This window comes from Cinclus cinclus, chromosome 1, assembly GCF_963662255.1.
Source record: "Cinclus cinclus chromosome 1, bCinCin1.1, whole genome shotgun sequence".
In the NCBI taxonomy this organism is placed as follows: Eukaryota; Metazoa; Chordata; class Aves; order Passeriformes; family Cinclidae; genus Cinclus; species Cinclus cinclus.
The window spans coordinates 33,393,177-33,413,373 of NC_085046.1; the positions used below are offsets into that span (position 1 = coordinate 33,393,177).

Here is a 20,197-nt window from a genome sequence, read left to right on the forward strand (position 1 = left end):
AAATATGTATCTGCACTTTGGCAAGACCAATGAGATGTGAACGGTTAAGGTAATGCATATGCAATTGTATTACTGTGCATTTCATAACAAGAGCTTTTCAAAGGCTTGGGTTTGCAAGATAATCTGATAATCTGTAGAAAACCCAGCAAATTAAAAAATAAGACTACTTAGTATAAGTTTTTGGCTAATACTGTATGTACAAGATTGGACCAAAACAAAGGGCAAATAATCATGCAGCAAGAATTTACCAGTATAGATTTTATTTCTTTTCAAAATAATGGGGTTTGTTTAGATTTAAAATACTTTAGTAACTACCTAAAACAAATGTACACTTTGTTAGAACTTCTGCTAAGTGCTGATCTTGAATTCTGGAAATGCGTGACGAATACAAGAAAATACAAAACTGGGTTAGCAAAATACAATAACAGAGCTTTACAAGAGGAACACACATTCTGTATTATTCAACCTAAGTCTATCAGGTAAACATGGTGTAACAGCTTTCCACTTAGAACACATGCCTACAAACTTAATCTGCAACCTGAATCCCAGGAAAAATTAACTTCTTATCAACTCAAGGCTAGTAGGTCCAAAACAAAGAAAAATCCACCTCAAGATGTGTTTCCTCAGTGAACATATATATATTCCCTTTTTCCATAAGGTATTCATTTTAAATTTTAATAGATCACTATATCTGATAAAATTGCAATAAAACATTCTCTTATTTTTCATGATTCAACTAAGTCTGTAGCCATAATGTAAGTTATTTTATATGTGAACAGTTAAGTGTTTAATAAAAAAATATTTATTTATTGCATCTAGTGAAAAAAACTTTGATGGTTCTTAAAAAAAAAAGACTTGCTTTTGGCTAATTGCCAAACAATCCCTTCCCTGTGGCTTGCTTTTTCAAGAATTATAAAGGAACTCTGGAGTTCGTTGTGATCTGGACAGCCAAAGATGATTAATCTGTATGGGAGCAGGATGCACAGTACTTGATTAAATCCACAAACTTCCTGAATGAACTACAAGGATAAAAAAAAGTGGTTTGTTATTGTGTCCATTTCCAAAGGACAGCTCACAAGCTTTCCTCCTCACGTAAAAACTGGAACACAGCCGAGAAGTCTTTCAGGGCATAGCCTTTGGCACACATCATCCTGTAGATCTGATGTGCCTGGGAGCCCAAAGGAACTGGTGTCTTCGTGTTGGTGGCAGAAATCTGGGCCAAGCCAAGATCCTGTGGGGGGCAAGAAGAGGGAGGAAAAGGGCAGAGGAAGAACAGAAGGAAAGAAAAAGGTAAAAAGTCAGGGGAGAAACAACAAGGACATAAACAGCTATGTATATATTATAGGTTATTTGGCTTCCACTGTAATAAGAACTCTACTGCCAACAAGTACAATATTCCAGCCTTAAAAATTCAGACCTGGAAGAAACAGGTTTTGTGTAGTTTGTCTTTTTAAAATAGTAATTCAATGCTGTTCAACAGAAAGCCCTCAGACTTTGCTAGGCAGGCACCACCTTAATAACAGGAGGAATTTTCATATTCTAGATCACTATATAACCTGGAAGCAAGACTCAGACTATTTTTCCCTGTAATAGATCCTATTTGTCTATATTTGTCTCATCTGCTCAGTCTTCAGGTCAGATGGGTTGCAGAAAGTCTCCACTATAATGTCACCTGTCCCTACTCTCCCTTTAATCCAGACCCATAAGTTCTCAATCGACTTCCCCTCCATCCCCAGGCAAAGCTCCATGCTGGTCACTGACAGAGAGCCTGAATCCTCCCACTCCAACATCCCAGTCAGAGGAGTCATCCCACCACGTCTCTGTGATGCCAGTTAAGACCACAGCCCTGCAGGCATGCACACACAGAATTCACATAGGGTCATTTAAAACTGCTGAAGTCCTGATGAAGCCAATTTACTGGCTGGAACGGCTGTAATTCCTTTGTGCTGCTCTCCAGGAGCTCTCCTGCTGGACCTGTAATCCATCTTCAGTTTCTGGACAGCTACTGCTGTCACTGGCATCAAACTGGCAGGAGTGGGACCAATGCAGGTTCCCCCTCCCCCAGTAACTTTAGCTTAAAGCCTTCTTCACCACAGCTCTGCAAGTCTGTAAGTGAAGATGCTCTTCCCCTACTCTGACAGATGGTCCCCATCCTTGATACAGGAGAACTGAAAGACTGTAGTACTGCTGAGAGCACCTTTGACTTCTCAGGGATGACTTACAAGACAGGTCTTTACTTTCTGTGTGTCTGGATTTGAATTAGCACAAGGAAATTCAAGATCTTACTCTACTCTCTAAATGTCACTTCGATCTGTAAATCGGCTCTATAAAGGTCATTCTGATACAAATCAGAATTATAGTTACTTTTCCTATTACCCTCGAATGACTTCAAGCTCTAGGAAAATGGGAAAAACACACATATCAGATGTCACAGGATCCAAAATAGTTTTCATCTGCTTCAGGGCAGATAATTTCTTCTCTGTTGAAAGACTGATGAGCTGATAAATCTAGGAACACTTACTTTAACCTGCATACAGTAAGATATTTCATGACATATATAAACCCTCTGTGAAAACTGTTCCCATATTATTCGTTTTATTCAAGAAAGCTTAACTTATGCAATGAAATATCAGAATGGCAAAATCATCTACCTCCAAACTAGTGGCAGTACTTGGTAATTGGTACTGGTGACTGTGATCTATTTCTCCCTGAAGGGACATTCACAGAAACAATGCCTGAAATTTTTGAATGGACAGCTAGCACAAATACAACTTCATAAATGTCCTGGTTTTGGCAAGGGACAGGGTTAATTTTTCACAGTGGCTGTCAGGGGGTGGAGCCTTGCACCATGTGGGCATGGCCAAGACCCCAGTGTTATTTGGTACCATCCTATGTCATTGCTGGGGTGGGGAAAGGAACTCTGGCTTTCTGGAAGAAAGGATGCTCCTTTCTGGTTGCAGAAAAGTGTGATGGATGGGTCTGGCCACCATTATTTTTCATTGTCCTGGGCTTGGTGAGCATTTTGCATTTAAATCATCCTCTCTTTTGTTATTAGTATTGTTGCTGGTACTGTTTGTGTTCTTATCTCATGGCTGCTTCCCATAAATGGTTCTTTTCTCAACCCATAATCTCTGCTTCTTGTGTCTCTGGCTGGAGTGGGAGGGGAGCAGCTCACAGGATTTTTTTTTTTTGTGGGAGTACTAAATTGGGGAACAGCATTCCTAAACCAAGGCAATAAAGTAGCTCTGTTCACTTCAGTAAGGAAAGTCTGGCTCCAAGATGGTTGAAACATTCAATAAAATTTCAATAGTCAAATGGACAAGGACTCCTGACTGAAGTCCAGGAAGGTTGTTTTGCTTTTTTAAAACTCCATCCTATAAATTAGAATTTTGAAGGAAAAAACCCAAGAAAATGCAAGTAAAGCTTATCTTTAGCTTCAGTTTGTGAAGTATTTTGCACCTTTTCACTTGAGGCTGAAGATTCTTCAAGTGAAATACTACAAAGCAGCTATGAAAGAAATTTCCCTTTGCTGACTTATTTGGGGAAGTAAAAGTGAGAGCATAGTTTATGGCTTCCCTCATAGTCTTTGAAACTGACAACATCTTCCAGATGTCTCATTGCACTGAATACTCTAACATTTTTCCTCGGCTTAGAATAGGGAAACAGATTCTCTTTCACAATTTGCTCCCTCTTTGGAATTACCTGGTTCCTCACATTTATTTTGCAGTTGACAAAAATGAAACTGCCATTTGGAATAAAGCTCAAAGGCTGTCTTGACATGACTCAAGAGAAGTATGATATAAATCTAGCTCTTCTCAGGATCCAAAGTTGACATTTAATTTGTAACTGTGCTGTCAATGAAAGATGGAACTTCTGGCATCCCAAAGCCTTGGACACAAACATGGTGTGGTAAACTAAACTAGATTTTTAAAAATGCAAAACCTTTAGAGCAGGTTTCACATTAGTTGACGAAATTGTATGTTTCAGTATCAAATTTCAAGACCAAACAACTTCTCAGAAGTGTCTGGCAAACTTTTCTGATGTAAACATTTAAAATAAGGCTCCTCTGGCTTTGAGAGACTTTGCTGACAAAATATTTTTAAGAAAGTCTTTGACTTCCACCATCTCTGATATGTGAGGAGGAACCTGAAGCTTAGTGACTGTGTTTAGTGACTGTTACTGAGGCATTCCTAGATATTTTCACTGTGGAATATTTTCTCCTCAACCTCAGGGTTTTAAGTACCTCTTTCTCCTTTGAATATATTCTTTTTTATTCCTTAAGTGCCAAAACTGTGCTCTGCATTTCTCTTAAAAAAGTCCTCATCTAAAACAATTCACAAACTGCATAGTATGTCACACATCAGGATGAAATAGATAGTAGCAAAAGTCTTTCCACAATCTAAAAAGCAGTGTCTTAAAAGGGGTCACCACTGCACCAAATAACAGCCTGAACATGATCAGCTGTCTTGGCTACTTATTCAAGAAATCTTCCACCTATATAGAATAACAGAGCATAGTTCAAGAGGCATGAGAGGAATTTAATGTTTTTCCTGCTTACTGAGGATTCTAGCCTAAGGAAGGCACTCTTCAGGACTGTAAGGAGAGGTGAACAGCAATCACAAATCTCTCTGAGGAACTCTCTTATGATTATCATTGATGCTTTATAATCAAAAACTGGCAGTTTCAACAGGCACAGACCAGGCTGCCATTCCTTCAATTAAAGATCTTTCATGGCATCTTCCAGGGGAGATAAAGGTCCCTCTTAGAAGCAGACCAAAGGAAAAAAAGCAACCCATTACAAAGAAACTTAAAAGGGAGGGAAGAAAACGTGTGCCCCATTGCATTTATACTATGAGGCTCTTCTGGACACGACTGAGAGCTATCAATCATGAGAATAGAGACTGCAGTGTGAAACATGGCATAACAGGCAGAACATTCTGAAAACAACACACAACGTGGCAACAAGCTTTGTGACGGCCAAGATCAGGCTGCTCATCTCTAATTGCCTGGCAAACTTCAAGCAATAACCTAATGCTTTTTCAAAATCTGTAATTTAAACAACACTTTATTGTCCTCAATGTTCAATTACATGAACACAATGTAAAAACCACTACTTTTCAATATTTTAACACATTCCTCAAAGAAATGAAAGCTCCTGGTCATTGGTCTATAAACATAAAATGTAGCAGCCATTGAGAGGCTGTGAGCCATGCAGCATTAGCAAAGTTTTTTGGTGCTACCACATACAAAACACTCTGGACCTGCTCTGAAGAGAAACTGGCTAATTTCATTGAGTATGCAAATGCACCAGTTGTCCTAAGTCAACTGCAAAATGACATGACCAGTATCAATAAGCAGGTATTATATACAGGAGCTCCAGCACTTTGGAGGTTTGCATAGTAATATCTGAGTTTTTTCACCTGCTTTGAGAATGCTGCTTTATTTTTAAGTGCTACATTTCCACTTACATGGAAGGGCTGAAAATGGACAGAATGCAGTGCAGTTGGGAACACTCAATGAACTGGTATGCATAAAACCTATCCTGTATGAACTCAAATGCCTCCCTCAGGACATTATTGCCATGAAATGGATATACAGTGTGAAATTATTTCCTGCACTCAGATGAGACATCTCTTCCAGAGCTGATTTTATAATTTACCTTAGGCAATCACTGTGCTCAGTGCAGAAGTAGTTCAAGAGTCAGAGTTCTACATCTCCCTCCTAAAACTGTGTGTCCTATCATGGGATGCAGAGCTCTGACCTCATTGCCTACTTTCATTTGGCCTCAAAAAGCTTTGCTTTCCTGACCACAAAGTGACTCGGGACAGCGCTTTTCCTGGAAAAGCCAAGAGCATGGCAATAGCTGCATTCTCCTGGGATGGCAGTAACTGTAGGTTTTCAACTTCCTACTGCTGAAAAGGACCTAAACCCCAGATCTCCCACTTTGTGGACAAGCCATTTAGATTACTAGGTATTTACTCATGAGAACTCCTTTTTCTGTCACCAGCTAAGACAATTCAGGAGAGCTCACAGAATGGTGCAGAAATCTGCAGGAGATCAGCCTGTGGTGGTGTGGGTTTCTTTCTGCATTCCAGATGACCATAGGCAGAAGGACAAGCACACAAGCAATTGGCTTAGCAAGGAAGGGCTTGCCAGAGAGCATGTCCAGTAGCACAGTTAAAGGTATCTGGAAGAGGGTGGGCCCAAAATCTGAAACGGTTATGCCACTATCAGCACCTAATTAAGTCACTGGGATTTCCCTGAATTCTCTCTTGAACTTAGGCTCCCAAATTCTAGAGCAGTCATGCAAGAGGCACCTAAATGGCTTGCTGAACGCTCACTATACCGGCAAGTCCATTGGGACTCCTTTATTAAGGCAGAACTCAAAAAGATCATGCATATAATCTCATATATAATCAATATATTATCCTGTAATCACAATTTTTCACTGAGAAGACAGACCATTTGCTAGAAGCCCAGAGAGAAGCAACTGCACATATTTGACATGCAAGTGTTATGTACCTTAGCCATGAGTGTTGTTCCAAAGCCACCTTGATAATTGTTAGCTGAGGGTACTCCTTCCATCACTCCAGGAACAGGGTTGTACGTATCGCTTGACCAACAGCGACCTGAGCTCATATTTAGGATTTTGGCCAGCAGCTTTGGGTCAAGGCCTAATCTGTCAAAGGTCAGAGAAGAGAAGTGTTAATGTCAAAATGCACAAGACATGGGTGACTTGTTTTATATCTTAGGACCTTACCATCATTCCTCTCCCTTTATTATAAGTCATGAAAAATGACAGAGTATTGATATTGGGGGCAGGGATGCTGTATCTTAAATTAAAGAGCATCAATCTGCCATTTAAGCAGTATGTTTTCAAAGCTTTTTTCCTTTTGCACTAAGCAAATCCACTTCACCTAGCAATTTTGAAAATGCAAGCAAATTAAAGGTCCTCTGAGAACCACGGTTACCTTGTATTTCAAGTACTAAAAGGCATTCTCTGTTCTGCTACCTACTAGGTCACATGTTCTTCGTATCAAAATATTCTCTGAACGAAGCAAAAAATTCACAAGCAAGTGTGGCAACATGAAAATTATTGTGCAATGCATTTATATGTGAACACTAGTGCATTTATGAAGTAAACAAGATAACACAATTGATTCTGCTCTAATAATGTGAATAAAAATGCTGCAATTCTCAAAAAACCATTACTGTCGTATACATCTGTGCATTCTTGTCTTTGCTATTATTAAATCTTCATTATATGCTCCTGCTTATGAGGCAAGTCTGCATTTCACTGTGACATATGTTATCTATTCACAAACATATATTATAGTTCTGGGTCAGCTGCTGATAAGGTTACTGATCCCGATAAAACAAAGCTTGTCCAAGTAGAAACGTCATTTGTTCTACCATGGAGATGATGGCATAAACTGCTGCTCAGTGCAGACCCTGAAAATTCTTCAATGTTATAAGAAATTAACCCTCTTATGAATTCACATTTATGCTGATAATAAGTTGCAAGTGTAATTTTACATCGATTGCATTAATAGCAAGGACAAGCAGCAGCAGTTTATCTGGCATTGTACAAATGTTCAGCTGCACAGAGGACAAAAGAGAAAGCAAGGGAATTATCTCCAGTAACAATTCAAGATGAGAAAATGGCATTTTAAAAGGAATATATCACAACATCCTACAAAGTTTATTTAAGTAGATTTCAATGTTTTTTATGTTAGTTCTCACATCACAGACTTTTGCAGATCCCCACAGCCTAACAGTGCTTTCAGGCACTGTAGCACTGAAGGTTTTAATTTGTAGATGAGCAAAGCTCATTACCAATGGAATAGTTGCTAAAAAGCATGTCTATCTATTCCAGTAGGCATTCTGGATTTGAAAAACTATATTTAAGACAGTCTGCCCCACAGCATGGCTCCTACTCCTATAGTGGCACTGTGTCCTGCAAGTCTGCCTTCCCAGTGCACAGCAAGATGATTTTCTGTATTTCAGATAGCTCTTCAGCAGTACTGCTCTGCACTCTTATTTACGATTTGCTGCAGCAGCCCTTGGAATTCAAAGGAAAGTTTCCGCTGGCCTAAATGGGATCAAGCTTTATGCTTCTCCCCATTTTTTTCCCAACCCCCTGATTGAATTGAATGCTTACAATGAAAATTTATTTAAAAATATAAACTGCATTTTTTCAGCACCAGTATGTATTCACAGTATTTGAATTGTATTTTTATTGTGCATAGTGCATCAAAGTTCTCACCATTAAAGTCCTCATCATGAACCACTCAGAATAATGGCTTCAATTGTTGTAATCAAAAAAAACCCACACTGGGAGCATTCAAAGCCTGAGGTTGCTCAAACACAGAGCATTCAAACACAGAGGTTGCCCTTTTTTCCCCCAAACAAATATCTTGACTTGTCTGTTTCCTTATCATTGTTACATCCAGATCAGTATTTTTACCACTGTAGTGCCTGCTTGTGCCATATCCAGCTGCATGGAGAGGCCTGCAATTACAGCTATGAGTACACTGCAAGACAGAGCTTATTATTTCAAAACACATATAAGCCTCCCTCTTTTTACAGTATTCCGACTACCTCCCTGTGAAAGTATACTTTAAAAGATATGCATGTATTATACAGATATGTAAAATACTGTCTTGCACTAGATCTGACATATTTTTGCTCGCGGAAAAGAAAAAGGAAGATAGTGTCAGTCTGTATCCCTGCTTCTTCAAAATTCATTGCTCTTAAACACCATGCAGCTTCTCTTCAGGAGACCTGAACCTATTTTTTTTCTCCTTTGCAGCAAGTGTATCATTAATAAGAGCAAGTTAGAAGTGCTTTGCATTTCATCTTTTTGAAGATTCATCCACTGGTGCATATATAACTGACAGTTAAAATTAGACATATATTAAAATCAGTTACTGAAGAAGTCCTCTGTCTTCAGCTGTGCCCAAAGCTTGTAATGGTCTGAAACCAGCAAGAATATACAGTAATTGTCATTCAGCAAGAGTCTATCCTAGAAAGTCATGCTTCAGTGGAGAAGACTGAGTTTCCATTTGAAATCAACAAATTAATCCAAGACAGGTATCTGAAAGGGCAAGTTTAATAGGAAGCAGCTACTGGGCTCTCAACCATGATAAAATGTTATTGCTGCTTCCCTGTAAATTGGCTGGGAACATACGATACTCTCTGCATAAGAGCTCCATAGCTGTTCAGGAGATATACTGCTCAAGCTATCAAAATGATGACAGTCTGCCAGTCCCCATAACAACTTGCCATTGGATGTGGCAAGAGCTTGTGCATGTGTGTGTGAATTTACAATTACCAAAATGTTCTTCTCCCTTATAAGCAGAAAAGAAGCCCATGTATTAACTGTACTTATAATAGAACAAAAACAACTGCTCCCTCAAATCAATGCTTCTTCAATAACATTCCTAATGAAGTGAACAGCAGAAATCAAGCCATAGATGCATATACCAAAAAAAAAAAGATGAAAATAGGATCCCTTCACACCAGTGCTCAAAATTCAAGTTTTGCTGAGCTCTAATAAAGCCTCAGCCTGAATTTTTCATACTCTCCTCCAAAAGCTCAGTCTGGAACAGGTACAGAAATTGAAACGGTGTCTCACAAGAAAGATACATCCTGGTCTCATTTTAAGGTGTAATAACTGAAGTGGCTGAACTCTTGAGAGTTTCTGATCTCAACCTGCTTCAGGTAAACACTTTATAAAGGTGTAAATATTCAAGCAGAACCTTACAACCCTTCTACCACAGTTAAAAATTACTTTGCCATTGGTGTTATTTTAAACAAGGTAAGTCCTCTTCAGCATCATTACTAACCTCCATGAGACTTAGCTCATAGTCCTATGCCAAAGACAGCAGAACCACACCTTGGAGTTCTTTTTCAAAGTATTCTTTCTAAACTTTGCAGTGCGGAATGTGTCCAGAGCTAATTATTCCTCAGCCTGTTGCACATGTTCCTCTCTACTCTGTCAACTCTCATTTCTGCTCGTGTCTTACATCCATAGCTCGGGTACTCACAAAAACCAGATCTAGAGACTGAGACTACATTTAAACTCAGCAAGTGAAGAAAAAGTTATTTTACCGTTGTTTCACTTTATTTACCTAAAAAATTAAGTGGGCACAAATCCATACATTAAAATTGCTTAGGAAGGAGCTGAATTTGCGGCTTTTGGTATAAATTTGGGTGGCACTGCAGTCCCTCCACATAGCCACGATTTTCTCTGCTATAGGAAGTACAAATTAATTGTGCAGTGAGGTTATTGCCATAGAGCCCTTACTACTGCCCTGGTCCCTTATATGCCAACCACATTAAGCAACCTTGTCCTGTCTCATGTCACCACATAAGCCCTTCCTTGAGTCTCTGCAGGCAATTTCTGACAGGACTGCCAACTGTCTGTCAGGCAGCAGCTTCCATCTGACCCAAACACAAACCAGGTATCAGCAGCATTTCCCTTCTGAGCTTTATTTTGATAGTATTAGAAATTGTTTCACTGGAGCTCAGTGGAATAAAGTTACTGGCACCAAGATGACCAGTAAAATGAAAAGGAAAAATATTTTCTGACTGTGGAGAGTATCACTTCATGTTTGTACTTCTTATTTGTGCAGTTAACATGCACTCTGTGTGTCAGTTTGACACAGTGAGTCAGTATTTTGCAATATGCATACTACTCACAAAACTGTACAGCAAAATGTGCTCAAGATTTTTCTACTGACAAGTTGCACTAAAATGCTAGAAAGAAAATAAAATAAAAATGACAACATGGATTAATTTCCGCAATGTCTGCCACACCTTTTAACTTTTACTAGTAACATTCATAAATCTTCAGGAAAGTAATGGAAAAACTGAACATAAACAGCATTTTACTGGTCAGACCTAAGGATGGAAATGTTTTTAAAAAGTATTTATGCAATTTAATCCAAATAATTTCCAGTGAAAATGGACATTTGCATTAGTAAATAAAGATGCTATTCAAGTAAAGTAAGTGAAATATAAATGCAAAATTACATAGCAATATGGCCTATTTTTCTGGGAGTTTATTGTGGAATTTTTGTTCATTAATGTCAGTTTTCTTTCCTCCACACCACATTCTATTTGCTACGTAGGTTGAAGTTTGAAAGAATTCTATAATTTCAAATATAAAATAAAAAAATAAAAAAAACCCCCAATAATTAAAAAATCTGAAATTAGTAAAACAGTCACTTTAACTGCTTTAGAAAATGAAAATTTAGACTGCATGGTTGATGAAAGCATTAGAGAAGTGGTTTATTAATAGAATTAATATCATGCTGTTATTAAGACTTAAGTTCAGAGTATATATTGGTTTATGGAAGGTATTGTAATATGATTTTTATCATTTATGATTTTATGGTGTAGCTACATCTAGTTCAGACATCAGTATTTTGAATAATTAATTATTCAAAGTCCCTGGAACTCAATTTAAATGATGTAGCAGATATACACAGTGCATGACATTTTATATTCTATCTGAAAGTTAAGAACACATCTAATTTCCACAATTCCTATTCTAAATTTTTAGATTTTCAGTAACCTTTACTATTATTAAGTCATAGTCTGACTTTCTTCACCAGATAAGCACCAATCTAATAAATCAAGTTCAGTTTTCTACTCTTTTCAGAGTAGGCAGCTGCACTATCCATTGAGCTTCAGACTAGATAAAAATTCCTAAATTTATGAATATAGAAAATGACAACTGTAAACTTCTAATTAGAAATTTTTACACACTCCAAGTGGAAAGCTCTTATTCTACTTATAAGCAGAAGTCATCTTCTCAAGATTTAAATCACGCTAAATCAAAATCAATGCAAGGGCTCTAAATGACTTCGTAAGACTTTAAATAACCACCTCTGTCTTAAACTTCATGCAGTTTTTGACTCAATCAGATTCTGCTCTTTCTATACTTTGGTTTAAAATCAGCAGGTTTCTTCTACAATAAATATAGTTCCTTCTTGATAACCTTAATTGTAGGGTAGGAGGCTTATATATTGTTACTTTCACATCAAACTTTTGCTCACAAATGGTGAATACATATTCAGCCAAAATTTAAACTAGAAAAGGAAAAAATTCTGAACACCTTCAAGCTACAGTGACTGCAGACTTGCTCTTCACAGTGTTTAAATGCCCAGAATACCCTTCTTCCAAACTATTATAAAAAATTAGTTGCATATGCTTTACTAAGCGAATCGTGACTTAAAGCAGAAGCCAATGCAAGCTTTCTGGATAACACTGGATTACAAAAGTTGTAAACAATGCTACTGGTTTGATTATGGCTTGATGCAGACATGCTTCAGTATATTACAGACTCTCAATTTTAAAATGTAAATGGTACAGGATATTGATAAACCAATTAGCACTGATGCAAAGCAAATTCCTCTTTTATCTCAATTACAACATGACAACTTAATAGGTCAAGACAGTCTAACATCTGAGACAAGGGCAATTCAATAAAACAACTGCATCTTGATATGGTAATTAAGAGGAAATGTGAATCCATTACATTGTCCTGCGTATGTGCGCATATGTAGGTGTTCCTTCTTATTTATTTAAGCATTTGATGCCCTCTTGCTGTTTTTATAGTGTATCAAATGCACATGAACACAGTCGAGCCCAGCTGATAAGTACTGACAGTATCTGTAGTTTCAGCAGGCAAATTTTAAGGATGCAACTGTGCAGATAAATAATTCATGAAAAGCCCCTAAAAGATACACAGTTGCAAGATAATCTCTTTAAACACGGGACTTCTCAGTCTATAAATTTGCAAATTATTTTGATGTGGCTACAAGAATTTATTAGAAGTTCAAATACATTGATACAGAACTGGTACTTGCATGCACTCTATTGGAAAATGACAAGGACCACAGCAAAATAACTACATCACAATTGGAAAATAAAAATAATTTTGCTCAAATATGATGTTACTTATAAATTAGATGTACCACATGCTAGAAAAGAGGTGGTAGTCTCAGGATTGGCAAGAGCGTAGTAGAGAATGCTGTAGCTTTTTGACAAACTAGGAGTTTTGGCAATTAGGACAAAGTGCTCTCATTAAGTCAAAGAAAGGTAGATGTTCTATTTTATGTTTTCATCTTAATTTGATATACACACTGTAGTAGAAGTTTCACTTTACAATATATCTTGGAACAATTTAAGAAATAAACAAAGCCAATGAGAGCCATATGGGAGTAAAATATTCTGAATAAACTGTACATTACCTTAGAATACAAACAAAAACTTACCTCTATATTAGCTCTGGATGTTTATAATGAAAGACAAACATTATTGCATGCTGCACTACAGCAGAACAAATAAACTCTTCAGATGTAGAATGTAACAACCTATGCAGCCAATACAAGAGAGCATTCCCATGCTGAAAACACCTCATTTAGTTAAATACTCCATTTAGTCTGCTCATGGCTTTATAAGGCAACTTCTGGCAAAAAGTTTACCTATTTCTTTTAATCATCATCTCAGCAAAAGTCAACCGTAATACATAAAAACTGTAAAAATGGAAAAAATGTTTTTGTGGTGTTCAATCCACCACAAAAATCAAACCAACCTGATTCCAAGATTCATAGCCTCAGCAGTTCCAATCATACTGATGGCCAAGAGCATGTTGTTGCAGATCTTTGCGGCCTGAAAACACATGAAACCATCAATTAGTTAATGCATTTTCATAGAACTAACATACAGGTATCAACTAGGCCCAGGACAATATGATCAAGTATGTTCTGGTAGTTTTCTTCTAGAGGTCTGTGATAGCACAAAGTTAATGAAAGTTGTTTTATGGCTCCTTCACAGATTAAAAAATACCTTTTTATCTTAGTACTGCTCAGTTAGTATACATGGTATATAGGGGCTCTTTGTCCTTAAGAACATCCAGTATATTTGAATTCAGATGAAACAAAATCAAAATGTCTCTCCCCTAAGAAGTATAATCTCAACAAGCCACTGTGGAGAAATACCAGTCACATTTTCACGCTAAGTTACACAACATACCTGACAAAAGTGCCATGACGTTATCTACAAACACAAGATCAGAGGCAAACAAGCAAATATGAAGATGCATTATGATGAATTTAATTCTGGAGTAAGAGAGTAGGCATTAATAAACAGCCAGAAAAAGGAAAGACTGAGATAGCTATTAGCCCTTCAGAGAGCATTACCTGTCCGGTTCCAACCTCTCCACAGTAAACCACATTAGAACCCATGCATGTCAGCAACTCTTTGGCAGCATTAAATTCTTGTTCCACTCCACCAACCATGAAAGTAAGGTTTCCAGCTCGAGCAGCTCCAACACCTGAATCAAGATAGCATTGGATTTAATAACACTATTAAAAAGCCTCAAAACTTAGACAGTATCTCTAACCAGTAAGGGTCTGATGATGCAAAATTAATACTTCACTTATGATGAACCTCTCCAGTTCTTCATAAAAGTAACCCTACACTCCCAGTAATCAAAAGGATCAGCAATCTAAATTCTCAAAAATCTGATGGAGATAAAACCACCTTATCTTCCAGGCACACTAGCAAAAAAGTCATAATACTTGCATAAAACTGGCAGTCACTTTTTATGGTTTCTACAAAGAAACAATCAATTTTTCCTGCAACTTTGCAATTCACAAAATTCACTGTATCTGAATTACTAAATAAAATTTCTCTTTTGTCAAACTACTCTTCACATACAACCATTAATTACTGCTCAAAGATAACTCTGCTTTTATCAGTCTTTCCAAACCTAGGCTAATTTTTATCGATGCTTCCTGATTTTCACATGATTGAACAGCCAAAAGACACAGTCATATTAAACCAAGTCTTCTGAATTTCTGCAGTTTATTATGTTCTTAATCTGAAGCAAAAGCATTCTTCTTAATCTAAGAAGCTTTAAGTTAGTTTCCCACACATAAACTTAATGCATATACAATGATGCCATTACTATGTAGAGACATTGTAAAAATTATTCATACGCACACACAAACAAACACACTATTCCCAATTTTATTCCTGTGCTCTGTCCTGTCTTTAGCACAGTTCAGTAAACACACACCATAGTTCTTTGAATATACAATTCCTAAACACAACACTGGCAAATTTTTCATGTGATATTTATTACCTCCACTCCATGAAATATTCCACTTCTTAAAAGAAGCCGAATTCTAATATGAATTACCCTTACACCCCAAACTTCCTCATCCCCAATGTTTAGCGGGTATAACTGCTAGGAAAATTCAGCCTAAACTGATAAACAAATCAGCTTCCGCACTAATTTTCACTCTGGCAAGAAGCATAGCCACAATGAACTTTCTGTTCTATGTATCAAACATTGGCCAGTTAGGGTGTACAGCTGCAGATAACAACCGACTTTCAAATTCTACATGCTCAATTAGGTACAGCGCTCAGAAGTGCTGTACCACAGCTAAGGAAATGGTCAGTTTTGGACATTGTTTACAACATCAAGCACAGTTACACTGCAGCTTTTCACACAGAAGATTTTGTTGAATTTTTTTTTTTTTTGCTTTTCAATAAAAATTTCAATTGATGCTCTCTCTATGTGCAATTGCTCTGCGTGGCTATGTCTACAAATGCCCCTTTCTGTATCTCCCAGCTGTTTACTTTTCCCATCCTGCCCTTCAACAGTAAAGATGCTCCCAGTGACAACCTGCTCAGCCTATATTAGAACCTAGAATCACAGGATTTCTGGGGTTGGAAGAGACTTCTCAAGACCATTCAACCACCCTGCTCAAGGAAGGCCAGCTGAGGCGTGTTGCCCAGGACCATGTCCAGTCAGCCTTCACATCTCTCCAAGGATGGAGACTCCACAGCCTCTCTAGGCAACTTCTTCCATTGTTTGCTTACCCTCACAGTAAAAAAAGTGTTGTGCTTCAGATGGAATTTCATGAGTTTTGATTTGTGCCTCCTGTCCCATCACTGGGCACTACTGAGAAGAGTGTAGCTCTCTTACTTAATACTCTCCCATCAGTTCTTTAAATACATTGATAAGATCTCCCCTGTGCCTTCCCTTCCTTCCCTTCATGCTATATACAGTCTCAGCTCTCCCAGTCTCTCTTTATATGAAAGATGCTCCAGACCCTTTGCCATTTTCATGGCCCTTAGCTATGGACTCAGTCCAGTAAATCTGTGTCTTTCTTTTGTTGTTAAGTCCAGACCTGGAGCATCCAGAAGAATTTAGACCTATAGCTTTAACAAAACAATTGGTCTGTACACAGAACACTGTTGAGGTACATATATATATACATATATATACATGGAAATATATACAGTGATGAAGATCTTCCTGCCCAGGTTGAGAGACACACAATTGTCAGCCTATCCTTGATGTCACTTGAACAACTCCTTTCCAGGCAGCTCACAGGAAATGGGCTAAGAGCAAAGCCCAAACTAGCTAGCACAAACAGGTCATTGTTGTCTTTTTGGCTACCAGTTCACTATGTACATGACCGCAAAGATTGCTACATTAATAAACACAATGATTTTCATTCCATTCCTCTAGCTGTTTTTATTCAAACCACATAATGGCCTTTACCACTAATCTTGTGATCTGATCTGCAGCAAATTAAGTAGACAATTTAAGTCAAAGCTTACAAACAAAATCCAGTACTATCCATCATAGGTCAATAGCCTTGTATCTAGATTACAGACTGCTAAATAGCTTCAGAGATTCATTTATTAGAGCAAAATTAATGCTGACAATAGTTTTCAGCTGGTTAATCTTCTGACAGCTGCACTCTCTCACTTGTTCAAACACATTTCAAGAAGCAAAAATAAATTAGTTAAGTAGAAAAAAAGAGACCAATTTGTTGTGTAATGCAGAAGGCCTGGAAAAGTCTTGTTTTAAAAAACAAAATCCTATTTACTTCATGGTAGATTTTATCATCTAAGGTCCTTGCCAACTCTCTGCTATTTTATCAGAATCAAACAAGCAACGCAGCAAATTTTTAAGACTGGCAATTAAAAAAAATTGGCATGGAGTCTAGGAGTACAAGAACTGTAGCTTCAGCTAAAAATAGAAATTAAAAAAAAAAACATTACACAAGAATGCAGAGCCTTCTTCCACAATCACCGCTTCCATACCAACAACACGAGCCAGTTAAGTATTATCAGTTTCTAACACTAAAGAGAGAAATGGAGATACAGAACAACTAATGCAATTTAAATATGCTATTATTTTTCATATCTTGATTTTTAAAAAGAAGTCTTACCTAAGATAATGTTTTATGCACCACACCTGTGAGAGTCAAAAGTCCTTTTAAATCTATCCGTTCTTTCTAAAATACAAAAAATCCCTTCACATCCTTGGGGAATAGTTTTCAGAGAAACTGTATCTAGGATTAGGATGTGTTAAGATTAGGATGTGTTTCCTCCTCTGCTGCAAAGCAAGACTGCTGGAGCCCATGACTGCAGTCTTACATTTGGTCTTTCTAGGATGATAACCCACACGTATGTGCAGAATCCATCGAGGTCGTGAGACCTGCAGATCCCACACAGCAGATCTGTGACCAAGTCTGTTGGTCACAACAGCACCAGAGTTTCTCACAGAGATATAAACTGACAGGAACGGGACTGCAGAAAAATATAAGAGATCTAGCTAGCTGAGGGGATATGCAAGAAAATGACTCTGGGAAAAAAATATGGTAAAAAGTTAGAGTAGCACTGCAGTATGGCATATCCACTTGGAGATGGGTTTCCCACTTGTGTACTAGCAAGTTTAGGATGAAGATCTGCAAAACTTAAAAATAAAAAAAGGGTTTTTTTTAAAAAAGAGGTACACAAAGAACTGCACTTCAAAGCATCCTGTCACATCTGGGCTGAGCTACTTGCGGGGCAAGTTCAGTCCAAGTGCTTCTCAATTGCCAGTGGATTGCTCAGTGAACTGCTACAGAGCAGTTCTTAAATTCAACATTTTAGACAAAAATAGGAATGGAGACTTAGGAGTCCTCACATGAGAACAACAACTGGTTGCAGCTATCCTGGAACAGTCTAATGATGACCTCAAGTTTTAGCATCCAGGCCAAGCAGCCTTGTTTGACCAACTGCCCTTCCATATTCACTTTCCTGTTCTTATTTAAACAGTATTTTGTGTTGCTGCAAAAAGTCTTGAAATTTGCCACTGATATTTCCAGTTCCAAAAAAAAGCCCAGAAAGGTCTTCACTCTATAGCTACATTATTAGAACTGCTTCTTTTCTATCAATTAGCCTATTATTAAGAACACAATTTGCTAGAAAAGAGATAATGTAAAGGTGCTATATGAAAGTATCTGTTTTTCGTTTCAGCTTTATTATATTTCTGTAAGAACAGAGGGCAGATGAGTTAAAAAGATGTGATATTGTAAGGCTATGCATTACAGCACCATCACAGCAGCAATGCTGAAAGCAGCAACACTGCTGGAAAGACAATGCACCCAAGCATATCCCTGGGCCAACATATTTAAACCACTGTTGTGCTGCACCTGCAGATAAAAAAATCCATTGCTGATGAAGTTGAGACTGAAATGATATGAACTGAGCTGTTTCAGAGTCTTTGAAGCACAAGTAAAAGATGATGGCTGTAATATCAAGAAGCTTCAGCAAAAAGTCATCTATTTTGTTATTTTTCTACCCAACATTTAGATGCAATTTTAACAACTAATTTTGTGATTTAAACTAGATTAAAAAAAACCCAACCAAACAAGAAGAACATTGCTGGAGTTTTAATCCTCTAGCTTGTTTTACAATATTGTACCTTCAAGCACAGGAGTTGAGGTTTTGTGCCTTCCACTTTGAGAAGTGCAAGGAAACCCTGGTCTTTTATTCTCTTTTTTTTGTTGTTGTTTTTAAATGCAGTTTAAGTGACTGTAGCTGCCTCAAACAAGCAGGTTCGTGTCATGTTTGCTCTCTTTCAGATAGGCTGAGCTTGAGAGGCTGCATCTGTGTACCTTGTGTGAGTGTGTATTTTTAAGGAGCAAGCAGATGTTTTTAAGTACCTGCCAGCTCACACCAAATACTTTGTCTTTGCAACTCACGAAAAGTTAAACCAAGATACACAATGAAAAATTAACCGAAAAGGTTACTATTGTTTTGCTACATATATAAATCTAAAACCAATTAAAAGGCATGTATAGGCAAAATCAGCTATAAATCCCTACTGGAAATAAAAGAATATTTAAAACCATACTATAAATTTAAAATAAATTTGAAGAGACTAGTTATTATATAAAATACAAATAGGTTATCTATTTTTTCTACTTGCTTCTTAGACAATGTCTGCCATCATCAATCTATTTCCAGGAAACAAGTAAATGGAACAGACTCAGAAAAAACCTCACCACTCCAAGGGCTTGTGCTTCTCGCTATTATAAAAATCAGCATCAAAGCTAGACCTATGAAGCTATTCTGCTGCCGTATAACTAAAACACAGTAAATCACTTAATTTGCTCAAAAGAACTTAAATGTTGTAACCAGTCTGCCATCAGCAGAGATAAAGAAGAGGACCGATGGGACCGGGCTGCAATGTGAGCCGTCTTTAAAATGCAATTGTTCTAATCATTTTCTACAGATGCAGCCTCACAAGGGGCTGCTGTCACAGGGACCATTTACGACTTGTTATGGTGTCTCTATTGTTTACCAGCGACATTCGCTAAAAAGGCGACAGCTGGGACAGAAAGCTGCTCCTCAACGAACAATATAATCCCGTGAAAGTAATCAACAAATTTAAGGGTGTTAATTAACTTTACACTTTATCATGTTCAATTAGTTGTCCTTTCTCGAAAAGATTGCCGTGCACAATCAGTTTAGAGCGTGCCATGTTTGATTTGTAAGTGATCACTGTTTCTGTTTCGAAGTCCATGTCAGATGTTCTCTTGGGTTTTGGTGACACAGATGAATGGTTCTGCACATGTTAGGGGGTGATCTGGTTTAACATAAACCAGCAGAACATAACCCCTTGTTAACGTATCGCTGGCCTTTCCAAGCAGGCACAGAAACGCCCGTGCCCGTGGATGTACAGAAACATGCACAAAACCCCTGCAGCAGCACGACAGTCAACGAGTCCAAGTTTCGTTTTTGCTGAAACGCAAAGACACAAATAAATGGGCAATTTTTCATCATTATATCTCAAAGCAAGACTTGTCTTTTAGGGGCACGCTTGGGATCA

General features: G+C 37.7%; 1 protein-coding gene across 1 annotated transcript in view; it reads right to left on the reverse strand.

Annotated features, from left to right (window-relative positions):
- Window positions 1-826: 826 nt before the first annotated feature.
- The window catches only part of HIBADH (3-hydroxyisobutyrate dehydrogenase), an 83,004-nt gene continuing 63,633 nt past the window's right edge, over window positions 827-20,197 (reverse strand). Inside the window, exons 5-8 of the mRNA XM_062495966.1 lie at window positions 14,214-14,347; window positions 13,607-13,683; window positions 6,523-6,679; window positions 827-1,231 (exon numbers count right to left, since the gene is read on the reverse strand). Of these exons, the coding sequence (XP_062351950.1) occupies window positions 1,073-1,231; window positions 6,523-6,679; window positions 13,607-13,683; window positions 14,214-14,347 (527 nt within the window). The 3' untranslated portion in view covers window positions 827-1,072. The remainder of the gene's footprint in view (window positions 1,232-6,522; window positions 6,680-13,606; window positions 13,684-14,213; window positions 14,348-20,197) is intronic.